Raw genomic sequence first — 17,174 nt, forward strand, 5'->3', positions numbered from 1 at the left:
ATTCTCTACACTATACTTCCTTGTTTTGTCACAAACTGAAATTAGACTAACTATTCTAATTTTTGCAAACAGGAAAGGGCAGAGTGATTTCTGCTTAGTGCACCTTTAATTCAGCTTCACATTATTTACATGCAACAATGAGCATGTTCTACTGTTAAAAAATGACTGAGTACATTATGCCCCTCCACCAGATTGGAATGTGTGTAAACCGTAAAACCCAGATTGTGCTTCTGACTCGGAACACACACACTCACATACATGTGCACTGTGGAATGCACACACGAACACTGAGCTGTAAGGCATCAGTGTGCCTGTGTGACAGTCATCACAATGTAGCTGTCAGATAAGTCACAGGAGTGTGTGTGTGTGTGTGTGTGTGTGTTTGCCTGTTTGTGTGCCTGTGTGTGTGCGTCCTCTCACCATCAGTGACAAAGCTGTAGTCCTTGCCACTCAAGGTCATCTCCATGGAGCTGTCTCTCCTGAGGCTTCCTGATTGGCTCTGTGAAGCCACCTGGAGCTCTTTCTCTAGAAGCAGGCGCACCACCTAAGCACACAGAGCAATTGCACATATAACATAACGATCATTCACCCACAGCGATCATACACTCAGTGAACATACACAGAAGAAAAAAAACAACATCAAAAAGCACTTACTGTAACAGCTAAAAACACAGAATGCTGTCCGTAAAGGTTTAGACACGGGTGTTTAGAGACTCATTATGCCAGTGAAGTCATGTGAGGAAAAAGCTAGATTTGTTATGTTACTAGTTATTGTCCTGGAATCTGGGCTTTATATACACATTGCATTCGGAAAGTATTCAGAATTTATTACATGTTTATACATTGGCAAAAATTTATAAAAACCTGTTTTTGCTTTGTCATTACGGGGTATTGCGCATAGATTGATGAGGGTAAAAAAACTATTTCATACATTTTAGAATAAGGCTGTAATGTAACAAAATGTGGAAAAAGTAAAGGGGTCTTAATACTTTAGGTGGTGACTGAGCTAAGCTAGGCTATCGCTATGTTATCGCTATGTTAGCTCTATGACCTGGGTTTCAGTGTAGAGCATGCTAACATCAATTAAATTAAAGGTTGAGGCTAAAGCTCATTAGCATGGGCTAAAATAACAACAACTGCAAACATATGGTTTACCTTGCCACTGTCAGAGAGAGAGAGAGGGAAAGAGAAAAATAATAAAGAGCGAGAGAAAGATGGATGGAGTGTGTGTGCATCGTACCTCTCCAGTCCTCTTCAGGCTCTCCACGGCCTGTTTTTGTGTTACACCTCGCAAGTTGGACCCATCAACTTCCAGCAGTCGGTCACCTGTCATACACACACACATGATTAATTAGTGCTGTCTGGTTATCTGAATGTGTGAAGCTAGTCAGGTATTGGTTGATTAGTGATGTTTGGTTACCAATCTGAATGCGTCCGTCCTGTATAGCAGCACCCCTTGGCACCAGACTCTCGATGTAGATCCCCCCGTAATGAACACAGGTGTTCACTCCACCCTGGAGAATACAACACATACTGTACTGTACTGTATATATTATACCATAGCTTCTACCCCTGCCCCTAGCCTTTGACTCTTTCCCCTGAAACTAACAATGGTGTTGACTCCCCTGGAGAACATACTGCATTAAGTATAGGAGACTATGAGTACGGGCTAGGCAAAGGCACTAGGGGTTGTTTTTAGCATGACCCCTAACCCCTAGTCTGACCTCTAAACTCCACTCTATAGAGGAGTGTGTACTGTAGATTGGTGTGACTGAGACATTAGTAGTGTAATCAGTGGAAATTAGGAATATAATTACTAGAAGGGATAAAGCCCCTCAGACCACAGCAATTTGACTGAAACACTCATGTGTACACATTCTAGTAATACCGTTTCTATGGGATGGCCAAAGTGTGGGGTTGGGAAACACTACTGTAACGTATATAGATTTACTCACAGCTACACTGATACCCAGGCTGCCATTAGCCTTTTTCAGCTCCACCACCAGCTGCTTCCCAGCCCTCAGACTGCAGATGGAGGTAGAGCTAGAACACACCTGTAGGGAGGGGATGGGTGGAGAGCGAGAGAGAGAGAGAGAGAGAGAGAGAGAATACATTAATACCAAGAATGCTATCACATGTTGTGAATAATACAGCTCTTACTGACAGTGACATCATAGAAATAAACTTCTCAAATTCCCTGAACACCAATCCATTTATCCATTGTTCATAGCCATGACCTTGATCAGCTAACCTATTATTCTATTAAGTCTCCACTCAGTGTATCTGTTGTTGTCTATAGACATGATGACAACTCTTGCACAAATAGAATTTTCAAAAAATCCTATTATTCCTATCCTATACCTCACAACTATTTTAAGTGACATTTAAAAGGCTGTCAATAGTGTAACACAAAATTCATATGAACACCACAACCCTTCACTTGACCTCTGCACAAAGTTTTCAAGCATACACAGCTTCTGACACCTGCTTTGGTATAGCCGTAGATTTGTTGTACTTCCAACAATATGTGACTCGTTTCAGGAAACGAGGCGTAAAGTCGCACGTCACTACTTCTTCACAGGAGAGGCATTTGAATGTAAACTTTTTTTCATAATGCGTTTTTTGGCCTAAATGCCTTCTGGAACAACTTTCATGTGCCTAATAACACATTTGTATGTTGTCTGTAAATACAAATACAATCTGGTTTTGCCACAGAAAAATACAGGTACCTTCCAGCTAGCCATGATTGGCTGAGATAATGGATGGGATGGACATGCCGAGAGATGAGTTCAGATAGGTCTGCCATATAGCATGCTTCTGTCTATAACATGAGCTGGTCAGTATGTGTTGATAGTCCTTTCTACCGCACCGTTTTTGAAAGATATAACATTAGCCTTATAGAACTACAAAAGTTTTGCTACTTTTCTCAACAACATTGATGCCCTAAATTTATTATGTGCTATCGACAGATCCGTTGGAAAAGGTGATTGGCTACTTTCTGCACACGCTACAGTCAGTGTGTGAACTGGATTGCCTTGACACAACACTGGCCAAAAATGATGTAGCTACAAACAAAATATAGTTGAAATGGTTCCAGTCTGCCATGAATCATTCATCCATGTATACGGGTAAGAGTCTCGCTAGATTTTCAGAAATAAGTTTCTAATTTTGTCAGAGTTATTTTCATTGCAAGTTAAAGCACTCGGTTAGTTAGTGAACGTTAGCTTGCTGGCTCGCTATCTAACGTTACGTGTATGATCAGTGTAGTAATATTATTCCAATCAAAATCCATCTGCATTGCTAGTTATAGAACCTAGTTTGTTAGCTTAAGCTACCTGCACATTCATACTACATATTTGACAATGTTTGTATTGGTAGTAATATGAGTTGGGATTATGCCGGTTCATTGTTTAGCTTGCTAGCTAGCTACCTAGCTAGCTACATGTCTAAGCAAAAGACTCCACTTAGGCCGGATTATTACATGACCCATCAAATTTGCCAGGTGTGTCTTGGGGTGATTACGGCCATCTATTGTATTTCATGAACATGAGTACATGTCCAGACAACAGTGACCCATCCACTTACTGTTGCTAGATGTGGCTGGGGGGGTTGGTTATAGCATTTCCTTCACATTTACCCATCAATTTAGACAAATGTGTCGGGTAAGCATCATCTAATAATTATAAAAATGTTATAAAATATTTTTTATCTGGACACTCTGTTTTTGATATTTCTACTACTGATGTCAACCCAAGTGTCTGTCAGCCCAAGTTAAACATTCTGCCAAGAACATCCAACCATACATCAAGAATAACATGTGAGATGGTTGCTTCGTCCTCCAGGACAAATAAATATTTGTCAAATAAATAAGAGACGATGGAGACCTTGTCTGTGATATCATTCACCATACTCGCAAATTGACAATTTCATTCTTCCATGTGCCTCCACAGAATTCATCACAATATCTCAAATATCAACAAATGCAAAAGAAAAATAATTTATCCCAAGGACCATCAGCAAGGCTGTGTCTGCCCTATTCTAGTCAAAACATAGTGGTCCCTCTGTTGCACAGTTTTGCAAGGTAAGATCAGACCTATTGGAATAGTTTGATTTTCAATTATGGTCAATATTATATGGTCTAATAATGTCTATTTCCCCAGGTTCTAATCTCAGAGAATGTGGGCCAGAGCTGCAGTGTTGCTTATAAAGTACATATTTTGTGTTCTATACAGAACCTTGACAAACGGCCTCATGTCAACGATGAATATGAAAGGAAACAAAAGGAAGAGGGTATTTGAGGTTTCCAACCTTTGCAGCATAATTATAGGTACAGTGGAGACCAAATGATGACATTTTACATGACATTTGAATACCTTCTCTAGCTGTTTTCCCCCTTTACAGCAGGTGTGAGTCAAAGGCTATATAGGCAGAAATACTACAGGCGATGTCAACCTGCCTGAAACATGCACCTGATTGCAAGAGGGGCAGTGGGAGGACCAATGACAAAGGAGATAAAATAGTAATTAGGAAGTTAAAAGCATTAAAGCCTTTACCGACAGTGACTTTTACTGGTTATTTGAACTTCTCATGTGTGTTTCCAGAAGCCTGTGCCAGAAATGACTTTTTGGGGCTTTTTATTGTTTAAATGGCTTCTGCATCTACAGTATTTTATGGTGCATAGCATTTTCTTTTCAAGTGTAATAAAATGTTGACCGTTTTATTTACTTTGCATAACAGTTTTTACATAGACAAAGGTTTACACAATGCTCTTCCAAGTTACTGCTCTAATTGTGGATTACAATTTCGTGGAATGATGGTAATCCTTGTTGAATTCATGGTGTGTTTTGGTCAAATCAGATCAATGTTTTCTTAACCTCACTCCAATATTGAAATGTAGTTGATTATTAGTTGTGTATAGTTTTCAAACTAGTACTGAAATAAAAAAATAACTGTTGGATGTCTTTTTGAGTGGGTGAATAAAGGTTGAAATCTCATTGATCAATGTCTCAACCAAATATTACCCATATTTCCACGATGAAATGACGGTGTGCCCAGTGGGCAGTGTTACCTGAGCGTCTAGGATCCGGACCACAGGGTTGTGGAGTCTCGTGCCATGTTTAGATGTGGCCATGTTAGACAGAGCCAAGGCTTCCTCTGTCCCATTCAGGGTGGTCTGGGACCCAAAGCCCCTCTCCAACATCAGACTCTGAGTACTGGGGGCCAGAGAAGTCTTACTGTCCCTCAGAGAATCTGCATGGGAGAGAAAGGACTCAGAAGGGCTTTTCACACTAATGAGCCGTATCGAGCCGAGCCAAGCCAAACCAAGCAGTACTGAGCTGGTCTGGTTACTCATCCACCACAGTTGCTGGAAACGTGCTGAAAAAGACTATGTAAAAAGAAAATGTCCAGCCCAGCACAGTTTGGTTCGGTTTGACACTATAGTCTGAAAAGGGTAATATAGAAGTTGTTACTGGTTATACAGCACCAGATGGTGGGTGGCTTTTTGAACTCCCTCTCCAACATCATAACCTATAATGCCAAAGAACAAAAGTGTTTAAGTCAATTCTTCAATGTCATACCCCGGGTACTGGGAGGCCGCGAGCTCTTATTGTCCCTCAGAGAACCTGCATGGAAAAGAGGGTATAGGGAGAAACAGACAGACAAGGTCTGTCAGAGAGTGTATGACAGAGAGAGAACTGTGACAATGAGAGAGTATGTAGCGTATAGTTGGGTGGGGATGTATTTTATTGTAATAGGTTCTACGTACATTTGGGCTGTGAGACGATGAGCTCCACCTCATCAGGGCTGCTCTGGAGGATGGCTGCTGCATTGGTGAATGTCACGCCCTGCAGACTGATCTTATTCAGAGAGATCAGACGACCACCTACATTAAATCAAATCAAATGTATTTGTCACATACACATGGTTAGCAGATGTTAATGCGAGTGTAGCGAAATGCTTGTGCTTCTAGTTCCGACAATGCAGTAATAACCAACGAGTAATCTACCCTAACAATTCCAAAACTACTACCTTATACACACAAGTGTAAAGGGATAAAGAATATGTACATGAAGATATATGAATGAGTGATGGTACAGAACGGCATAGGTAAGATGCAGTAGATGGTATCGAGTACAGTATATACATATGAGATGAGTAATGTAGGGTATGTAAACAAAGTGGCATAGTTTAAAGTGGCTAGTGATACATGTATTACATAAAGATGCAGTAGATGATAGAGTACAGTATATACATATGAGATGAATAATGTAGGGTATGTAAACATTATATTAAGTAGCATTGTTTAAAGTGGCTAGTGATATATTTGACATCAATTTCCATCAATTCCCATTATTAAAGTGGCTGGAGTTGAGTCAGTGTGTTGGCAGCAGCCACTCAATGTTAGTGGTGGTTGTTTAACAGTCTGATGGCCTTGAGATAGAAGCTGTTTTTCAGTCTCTCGGTCCCAGCTTTGATGCACCTGTACTGACCACGCCTTCTGGATGATAGCGGGGTGAACAGGCAGTGGCTCGGTGGTTGTTGTCCTTGATGATCTTTATGGCCTTCCTGTAACATCAGGTGGTGTAGGTGTCCTGGAGGGCAGGTAGTTTGCCCCCGGTGATACGTTGTGCAGACCTCACTACCCTCTGGAGAGCCTTACGGTTGTGGGCGGAGCAGTTGCCATACCAGGCGGTGATACAGCCCGACAGGATGCTCTCGATTGTGCATCTGTAGAAGTTGGTGAGTGTTTTGGTGACAAGCTGAATTTCTTCAGCCTCCTGAGGTTGAAGAGGCGCTGCTGCGCCTTCTTCACTATGCTGTCTGTGTAGGTGGACCAATTCAGTTTGTCTGTGATGTGTACGCCGAGGAACTTCAAACTTTACTACCCTCTCCACTACTGTCCCATCGATGTGGATAGGGGGGTGCTCCCTCTGCTGTTTCCTGAAGTCCACAATCACCTCCTTAGTTTTGTTGACGTTGAGTGTGAGGTTATTTTCCTGACACCACACTCCGAGGGCCCTCACCTCCTACATAATCAACCCAACCACAGTATCAGTCTGACCATCAACCAAAGAAAAATGAAACGACTAGTATGATGTGTTTGTGTGTGTCTGTTAACTTGATGAGTAACCTGGTCTGAATCCTGATGACTTAGCTCCCTGTTCAGTACCTGGTCTGATTTTGCCGTCTCTGTCCGCTGGTCCGTAAGGTACGATGGAGGCTATGAAGATTCCCTGGTCCAGGTTCCCTGTGTTGTCCTCCTCCACTATCACAAAACCTGAGAATGAGAGAGAAAGAGAGAGAGAGAGAGACACACACACACACACACAGAGACAGAGGACCAGAGTCATCGTATTTCTATGGCAAAAAAACTAATCTAGAAAACCACCCAATCACCCCTAAAACCCTACTACTCACCAAAGCCCAATTTAGGGTCTTTCCGTAGGACCAGACAGATGATCTCTCTCTCTGGAGAACCCCTGGTTGATGTGTCTACTGTAAAACAACGCACAGGTCAGGGGTTAAACACAATACCATAAGCATTCATAAAATAAGCTAAGATAAGAGTGATGGAATTAAGTTAATGCAAAGAGTTAAACATATGCAGCTTGAGAGTATATCTTTCAGATATAGCGTACTCAGTCCTCACCTGGTATGGAGGAGGTTGTGGAGGGGGCCTCTGAGAAGCCCTCAGAGTCCTGTTTCTGTAGCGAGGCATTGGAGATGATTCTGGGGATGGGCTCTGGAGTACTGGAACACAAAAACAGTCATGGGTTTACATAGATAAGTAGTATAATAATAAACTATCTGATGGAAATAATTCTGGAGTACTAGAACACAACGACACAGTTTTTTCAGAATAATGATTATCATCATCAAAGGATGAAGTCAATGTAAGTAATTGAGGGTCTCTCCCTTTGTGGATGAATAAACAAATGGTTGTACAGATGTCGGATCTTAATATGTCCCATTTTGTTGAGGGAGGGAAAACAATCCTGCAGCAGGAGGATTTCAAAGGATTTCAAATATTAAAGGATATTCAATATTTAGAAGCACTGCCACGGGACAGCTGGAAGTGGTGTTTGTATGCTATACAATCACTTAGACTGCAAGTCCACTGAGCGTCAGTTCAAGTAGCCTATGTAAGCTACGTGCAGGCTACGGCGCGTCTTGTATGAATTCTTACAGTGCGTTCAGAAAATATTCACATGCCTTGACTTTTTCCGCATTTTATGTTCTGTTACAGCCTGCCTTTTAAGGGCGAGAGAGGGAGAAACAACATTGTAGTGTAACCCTCTCAGCAGGCTTGAATGTGACTCTCTCTTAACTTACGTAGAGTATCTCAACAGCATGGGATGTTAGGTGAGAAGGACATCTCCAATAATAATTCCTATTGTAAACTGTCTAGGGCGATGACAATTGCTATTAACTTCAGATGAAATGATTATAGGTTTCTGTTATTGTATCAGGATAGGCTATCCCATGCATTCAATTAGATTGAATAATTGAATGACTCCACCAAGGCAACATACATAAGGTTCAATATGTGTGTTATTACATATTAACATAGCACAATATCAAAATAAATAAAAATAATAAACCCCAATGAGTCGTGCACAACCCATGTCCAAATTATTTCAAGCTTGCTTAATAACCCGTTGGCGCGCGTTGGAGCTAAAAAAAAAAAGACGACATACATAAAGTCCAGAATCACCTCACCTTGTGGTTACGCACTACTTGTAGATTTTCCTTCAGCAAAGTATGGCAGTTCCTTGCAGGTTTCCTCACACGATCCACAGCAAGCACCGCTATCAATGCAGATGGAACTCCTTAGCCATAACCGACATCCCATGGGAACATGAACTCGTTAAGCTTTCCCAAGCAATTCTCTCTCAGTGTTACACGATGCTAGGCTAACCTCAAGGCTGTCAAATACATTCACTATGAGACGGTAGCTTCAGTCTTCACTAAGTCTTAACACAATTATAACAACTCTCTTATCAAATAAAATCGGCATTTCCCTTCATGTCTTAGTAGGTATGGCTTCTTTTATAATTTTTCTTCACCAACGACGGGCTGCATCACCGCCTGGTACGGCAACTGCTCCGCCCACAACCGTAAGGCTCTCCAGAGGGTAGTGAGGTCTGCACAACGCATCCCCGGGGGCAAACTACCTGCCCTCCAGGACACCTACACCACCCGATGTTACAGGAAGGCCATAAAGATCATCAAGGACAACAACCACCCGAGCCACTGCCTGTTCACCCCGCTATCTATCATCCAGAAGGCGAGGTCAGTACAGGTGCATCAAAGCTGGGACCGAGAGACTGAAAAACAGCTTCTATCTCAAGGCCATCAGACTGTTAAACATTGAGTGGCTGCTGCCAACACACTGACACTGACACTGACTCAACTCCAGCCACTTTAATAATGGGAATTGATGGGAAATGATGTAAAATATATCACTAGCCACTTTAAACAATGCTACCTAATATAATGTTACATACCCTACATTATTCATCTCATATGCATACGTATATACTGTACTCTATATCATCTACTGCATCCTTATGTAATACATGTATCAATCACTAGCCACTTTAACTATGCCACTTTGTTTACATACTCATCTCATATGTATATACTGTACTCGATACCATCTACTGTATCTTGCCTATGCTGCTCTGTACCATCACTCATTCATATATCTTTATGTACATATTCTTTATCCCCTTACACTGTGTATAAGACAGTAGTTTTGGAATTGTTAGTGAGATTACTTGTTGGTTATTACTGCATTGTAGGAACTAGAAGCACAAGCATTTCGCTACACTCGCATTAACATCTGCTAACCATGTGTATGTGACAAATAAAATTTGATTTGATTTGATTTGATCCTCATGTAAAACCCATCCTTTTCTCAAGGTCTCTCTCCCTCTTTTTCCCAAGCCTCCTATTAAGGAGGTCCACTCCCATTGGCCACAGCTTAACAAGCAACCTTATTGGTCAAAACTTAAACTTAAAAGTAAACTAACCTATTCACTTATACATTAAATAAATATTTATTCAAAATAAATATTTATCAACTTTACAATTTAGGAACAATTCAATCACTTTTTAAATCTAATACCAATTAATTATAACAAATAAACTCACTACTTGGTTTTAACAAGGGTATTGCAGTAGTCCACAATATGGAAGAGTGTACAGAATATAAATATTCCAAAACATGCATCCCGTTTGCAATAAGGCAACAAAGTAAAACTGCCCAAAAATTGGCAAAGAAATTAACTTTATATCCTGAATACAAACCATTATGTTTGGGGCAAATTCAACACAACACATCACTGAGTCCCACTGTTCGTATTTTCAAGCACGGTGCTGGCTGCTCAGGTTATGGGTATGCTTGTCATCAGCAAGGCTAAGGGACTTGTTATGATAAAAATAAACCAAATAGAGCTAAGCACTGGAAAAATCATTAAGGAAACCCTGGTTCAGTCTGCTTTCCAACAGACACTGGGAGACAAATTCACCTTTCAGCAGGACAATAACCTAAAACCAAGATGACTTTGAATGTTCCTGAGTGGCCTAGTTACAGTTTTGACTTAAATCAGCTTGGAAATCTATAGCAAGACTTGAAAATAGCTGTCTAGTAATGATCAACAACCAACTTGACAGAGCTTGAAGAATATTAAACAGAATAATGTGCAATTATTGTACAATCCAGGTGTGCAAAGCTCTTAGAGACTTACCCAGAAGGACTTACAGCTGTAATCGCTGCCAATGGTAATTCTAACACGTATTTACTCAGAGGGTTGAATGATTATCTAATCAAGATATATTAGTGTTTTACTTTTCATAAATGTTTTACAAATGTTAAAATTTTGTTTTTTTTTAATGAAAAAAAGACATTTAAAACTATTTTAATTCCACTATAACACAACATAAAGTGGAAAAAGTCAAGGGGTGTGAATACTTTCTGAAGGCACTGTATGCGGATTATAATAAATGTACAATATTTGAAGGGGGTAGATGTCAAATCTGTTTTTTTAGATCAATGGTTTATTATATGTTCAGGGCAAGCATCAGACAATATATATATTATCTCAGTGCCTGTGTGGTCCAGCAGTTACTGCTGCTGACAACAGCACACGTACCAGAGTAGGCATGGGTTTGAATCTGGCCCACTACTTACCTTTACATTTTTGGAGGAACTAGTACCTTTACTAGTTACTCTCCTTGGGTTTTACTTGTAATTTCAAGTAATTTCTGAAGGAAGTAACTTACATTTTACCAAATCACTTCAGTCGCATAAGATTTACAATGGCTACGGAAAGTATTCAGACCCCTTGAGTTTTTTCCCGTTTTGTTAAGTTACAGCCCTATTCTAAAACTAATTAATTAGTTATTTTTCTCATCAATATAATAATGACAAGGCCAAACAGGTTTTAGAAATTGTTGCTAATTTACTGAAAATATAAAACTGAAATATCACATTTACATAAGTATTCAGATCCTTTACTCAGTACTTTGTTGAAGCACTGTTGGCTGCGATTACAGCATTGAGTCTTCTTGGGTATCATGCTACAAGCTTCGCGCATCTGTATTTGGGGAGTTTCTCCCATTCTTCTGTGCAGATCCTCTCAACCTCTGTCAGGTTGGACGGGGAGCGTTGCTGGACAGCTATTTTCAGGTTTCTCCAGAGACGTTCAATCCAGGCTCTGGCTGGGCCACTCAAGGTCATTCAGAGACTTATCCTGAAGCCACTCCTGCGCTGTCATGCCTGTGTGCTTAGGGTCGTTGTCATGTTGGAAGGTGAACCTTCACCCCAGTCTGAGGTCTGAGCGCTCTGGAGCAGGTTTTCATCAATGATATCTGTACTTTGTTAAGTTAATATTTTCCTTGATCCTGACTAGTCTCCCAGTCCCTGCCTCTGAAAAACATCCCCACAGCATGATGTTGCCACCTCCATGCTTCACTTTAGGGATGGTGCCAGATTTCTTCAAGATGTGACGCTTGGAATTCAGGCCAAAGAGTTGAATCTTTCCTTCTGAAAGTATCTCCCATCTCCACAGAGGAACTCTGGAGCTCTGTCAGAGTGACAATTGGGTTCTTGGTCACCTCCCTGACCAAGGCCCTTCTCCCCCGATTGCTCATTTTGGCCGGGCCGCCAGCTCTAGGAAGAGTCTTGGTAGTTCAAACCTTCTTCCATTTAAGAATAATGTAGGCTACTGTGTTCTTGAGGATGTTCAATGCTGCAGAAATGTTTTGGTACCCTTCCCCAGATCTGTGCCTCGACACAATCCTGTCTCAGAGCTCTACGGATAATTCCTTCAACCTCATGGCTTGGTTTTTGCTCTGACATGCACTGTCAACTGTGGGACCTTATATAGACAGGTGTGTGCCTTTCCAAATCATGTCCAATCAATTACATTTACTGCAGGTGGAATCCAATCAAGTTGTAGAAACATCTCAAGGATGATCAATGGAAATAGGATACACCTGAGTTTCATAGCAAAGGGTCTGAATACTTGTGTAGATAAGGTATTTGTGTCTTTTATTTTTAATTCATTTGCAAAAATGTCTAAAACCTGTTTTTGCTTTGTCATTATTGGGTATTCTGTCTAGATTGCTAAGGATTTGTATTTATTTAATCCATTTTAGAATAAGGCTTCAAAGTAACAAAATGTGGAAAACATCAAGGGGTCTGAATACTTTCCGACGGCACTGTATATTATTATATCATTGCTGTCGGAGGAAAACCGACAGCAATGATTTTCATTTTTTTACATGAACCGATACTATTGGTTCCCTTTTATGTCTGTATGAACGTTTCACAACCTCTTGACCAATTCAATGTATTCAAAATAGCTTCTCATAAAAACTCTTAAGTCCAATGGCTCTCCAAGTTGTCCATCAAACCCAGTTTCATCTCCACCAAGGCTCTTGACGTGAAGCGCACTTCAATTCGTTCTTGGGTTCTCAGCCAGACGCGATCAGAGGTATGTTGGACTTTAATTAACTTCTTCCTTTGTACTATTATATGTTTCTGGAGTAAGAAATGTATTTCTAAGATGTAATTCTGCTGCTGAAATGGTGTTTTGTGGACAAGTGCAAATTAAATGGCAAAGTAGCTAACTAGCTAGAGAGTTAACTAGTTTAGGCTGACCCAGATTCTGACAGAAAAAGTTTAATATCAATTTTTTATATTGCCACATAATCTATGTTTTTTGGCTAAATAAAGCGTGCACAGATTAATCAGATATGTGTGGCAGTGGGAAACTAGCTATCACATTAGGATGCCACTAAAAATACTGGCTAAGCTATCTAGCTAGCTGCAGTGTCAACCATGTAGATAACTAACGTTAGCTAGACCAATGGGTCAGTCCATCCTCCTACACATTGCTCTCTCTCACTCTCAGTGTATGTGTGTGTATGTTTGTTTAAATGTCATTCTGTTTTTTTTTCTCCACAATTTTGTGGTATCCAATTGTTAGTAGCTACTATCTTGTCTCATCGCTATGGGAGAGACGAAGGTTGAAATTCATGCGTCCTCCGATACACAACCCAACCAAGCCGCACAGTGCGCATCCAACCCGGAAGCCAGCCGCACCAATGTGTCGGAGGAAACACTGTACACCTGGCAACCTTGGTTAGCACACACTGCTTACAGTAGTGAGTGCATACAGTTCCCTGTTGTAATTGAACCCACAACCCTGGCATTTCAAGCGACATGCTCTACCAACAGTATGTCATTGTATCTTATTGTCAAGTTCATATAATGTATCCCATCGGTGTTGACATTTCATCTATCCAGGTCTTCATCCACTTTTGACATCACATGTTAGCTCGGTGACGGATATTAGGTTATTCAATTATTGCATCTGAGCTCCTAGTGTGTGCGGCTCTCCTTTAATTTTTCAAGTGTTCTACTCCGCTAGCCAGCACCTCGCCTACAAAGGTGTGCGTTTCTTTCACCTCTAGCTAGGTGACGTTAGTCATAAGGTTATCCCCTGATAAGTCACTCGCATAATGTGTGCCTTGCCAGGCTACTTACTATAGCCAAGTGAACATCAGTAGCTCATCAGAATAACATTAGCTTTTTTCTTATTCACTGTTTCACCATCAGCCCATTCAACAGCTTCAGATCGAACTAAGTGCAGTGCAGACAAACGTAAACCGTAGCACCAGGTTGTAAACAGGAAGTAATGAGTCCGCACATGTACATGTTTTGTAGGTGGTTCCAAATTAACTAAAGTATGATAATGCCGTCCCTCGCAAGACGTAGAGTCAGACATAAATGTACATAATTTTATCATGAAACACACAGCATAGACGCGAAAAGATATGAAGTTTAACTTCGGATTTTCCTGTTCAAGCCCAAATATATCATACTGTCACGCCCTGGTCTTAGTATTTTGTGTTTATATATTTATTTGGTCAGGCCAGGGTGTGACATGGGGTTATTTTGTGTTGTGTTGTGGTATTGGGGGTTTTAGTAGGTATTGGGATTGTGGCTGAGTAGGGGTGTCTAGCATAGTCTATGGCTGCCTGAGGTTCTCAATCAGAGTCAGGTGATTCTCGTTGTCTCTGATTGGGAACCATATTTAGGTATCCTGGGTTTCACTGTGTGTTTGTGGGTGATTGTTCCTGTCTTTGTACCAGATAGGGCTGTTTCGGTTTTCATTATTTCATTTCGTTAGTTTTGTAGTTTCTGTATGTATAGGTTTTCCTTCATTAAAATATATCATGAATCATCATCACGCTGCATTTTGGTCCGATCCTTGTTCTACCTCTTTGTCAGAGGAGGAGATAGAAGAGAGCCGTAACACATACTTTGACTAAAACGATGACTTATTGACTTAAATCATTGAGCAACATCACGGGTAAACTCTGGGCATCATCTTTCAGCTGAAAAAAAAAGTGGATTTCCGCTGGTGTGGGTGTTTAAAATCAGGTGAAAAAAAAAGTCACCAAGTTACACTACTCAAAAGGGACTCATTTTGTGGAAAAACACAGTAGATGAGGTGAATTACCACCATAGAATGCAGGACGCTCTGAGCTCAAGTGAAAAGCATTTTATTGATGATGAAGTCCATTGTGCTGTAGTGTTATATAGTTATGTACAGGTAACTGCCAAAATAAAGGAAATACTTGAGTAAATGAAGGATACAAAGCCTATTGAAAGTAGGTGCTTCCTGAGTTAATTAAGTAATAAACATCCCATCATGCTTAAGGTCATGTATAAAATGGCCAAATCTCAACCCACAGAAGTATGGAATTTCTCAGGGAAGAATGGTGTTGCATCCCTCCAATAAAAGATCCAGACAATTTTAGAATCTATGCCAAGGGGCATTGAAGCTGTTCTGGCAGCTCTGGGTGGCCCAACGCCCTATAAAGAAACGTTATGTTGGTGTTTCCTTTATTTTGGCAGTTACCTGCATGTAGTGTTATGTAATTTACCTCAAGTCCTGTTCTTTCACCTCTGACAGTGGGCATGGCTCGGGTAGATCTCTGTTGATTTCTCTCATCTCACTTTGTTGCCGTAGACATGCCTCCACCTTCGCTATGATGTCATCATACAACTTACTTAGCGACTCGCTTTGGCTGAGGTTGGCCGGTATCTCTACACTGTTCAGGACGACCTCGGAACATGAAAGACGCTTCACATGGGAGCCACGTGTCCGACAGATAGACTGGTACTTCTCAATGTTCTCATCTGAAATGACAACAAATAATCATAATGAATAAACAAATGTGTGTGTGTTTGTGTGTGTGTGTGCGTGCATGCGTGCCTTCCTGTCTGACTTTGTGCTCTAAGAGCCCCATACCTTGAGCGATGCTGTAGTTGAGTTGCCTGGAGGTCATTTCACTGTGGAACTTGTGCTGCGCGGAGCAGAGACTAAGGAGGTACTGAGCAATCTTAGAACTCTCTGTCACAAAACTGTGCTTCTTACTGCTGGGACCACCACACTCTATTGTCAGCTTACGACGCTGGGGAAGAGGGAGAGAGACAACCATCAGGGGCCTGTCTTTTAAATCAAGAGCATTGCAGCTGTTAATGTCAAACACACATCTGAAAGCACAGTATAGAATACAACACTAGTATTCCAGTAGTACTCACATTGGCAGAGATGGTATCGGTCTCCCTCCAGAGGAATCGTCGTGTGACGGTACGGAGGTGGTTCCTCAGCTCATAGACAATGATTCCAGTGGCACAGACTCCCAGCACTAGCTCCCCCACCACCGGCTTCTTCTCCCGGCATACCCGATGGAACACCATCCCATACTCTGGAAGCTGCTGAGCGATCTAGAGAGTAGATAGAACAAGTGTGTTGCAAGGTTGATCTCAGTAAAGGAGGAGAACATGCTCAATTCAACATCTTCTTGTGTATACATGTAAAAAAGGGTCCTGGGAACCAAAATAGATTAAATCAAATTGAAAGGGCAAGCACTCAATTGATTATGATTTGCAATAATAGAAGCTTTGTTTTACTGTATCTTTAAGCTCAGTTGAGATACATCAGCAAAAATAAGACGAGACAAAACTACCCAGTTTTAGAATGTTGTGTTGTAAAACTGACTGAAGACCGGGCACTCAGATCAAACAAACGAGACGTGCAGTTGAGACCATTTCCACTTTAATGGTGCCTCTTTACAATGACGTGATGAAATTTTGAAACAATTGGCCACTTTGTCACGCCTTGGTCATAGTATTTTGTGTTTTCGTTATATATTTGGTCAGGCCAGGGTGTGACATGGGTTTATTTTGTTGTGTTTCGTATTGGGGTTTTGTAGGCATTGGGATTGCGGCTGAGTAGGGGTGTAGCATAGGCTTGGCTGCCTGAGGCGGTTCTCAATCAGAGTCAGGTGATTCTCGTTGTCTCTGATTGAGAACCATATTTAGGTAGCCGGGGTTTCACTGTGTATTTTGTGGGTGATTGTTCCTGTCTCAGTGTAGTGTTCACCAGATAGGCTGTAAATAGGTTTTCACGTTTCGTTTGTTGTTTTTGTATTTGTTTAGTTATTTCATGTATCGCTATTTTTTCATTAAAGAACATGAGTAACCACCACGCTGCATTTTGGTCCGACTCTCCTTCAACAGACGAACGCCGTTACACACTTGTTGTAGCAAGTTGTTGTAGCAAACTAGTATTATGAAATACATGCAC

At 41.0% G+C, this 17,174-nt stretch overlaps 1 protein-coding gene across 1 annotated transcript in view; it reads right to left on the minus strand.

The window, feature by feature from the left end:
* Positions 1-17,174, minus strand: part of LOC109898821 (FERM and PDZ domain-containing protein 2-like) — a 62,544-nt gene that overhangs the window by 8,357 nt on the left and 37,013 nt on the right. The window contains 14 exon segments of the mRNA XM_031835007.1: positions 421-544; positions 1,241-1,326; positions 1,421-1,514; positions 1,956-2,054; positions 5,069-5,250; positions 5,768-5,884; positions 7,172-7,279; positions 7,420-7,497; positions 7,652-7,752; positions 8,722-8,735; positions 13,172-13,178; positions 15,466-15,721; positions 15,834-15,996; positions 16,127-16,312. Coding sequence (XP_031690867.1) covers positions 421-544; positions 1,241-1,326; positions 1,421-1,514; positions 1,956-2,054; positions 5,069-5,250; positions 5,768-5,884; positions 7,172-7,279; positions 7,420-7,497; positions 7,652-7,752; positions 8,722-8,735; positions 13,172-13,178; positions 15,466-15,721; positions 15,834-15,996; positions 16,127-16,312 — 1,615 coding nt within the window.

Source organism: Oncorhynchus kisutch, linkage group LG11, assembly GCF_002021735.2.
Source record: "Oncorhynchus kisutch isolate 150728-3 linkage group LG11, Okis_V2, whole genome shotgun sequence".
Taxonomy (NCBI): Eukaryota; Metazoa; Chordata; class Actinopteri; order Salmoniformes; family Salmonidae; genus Oncorhynchus; species Oncorhynchus kisutch.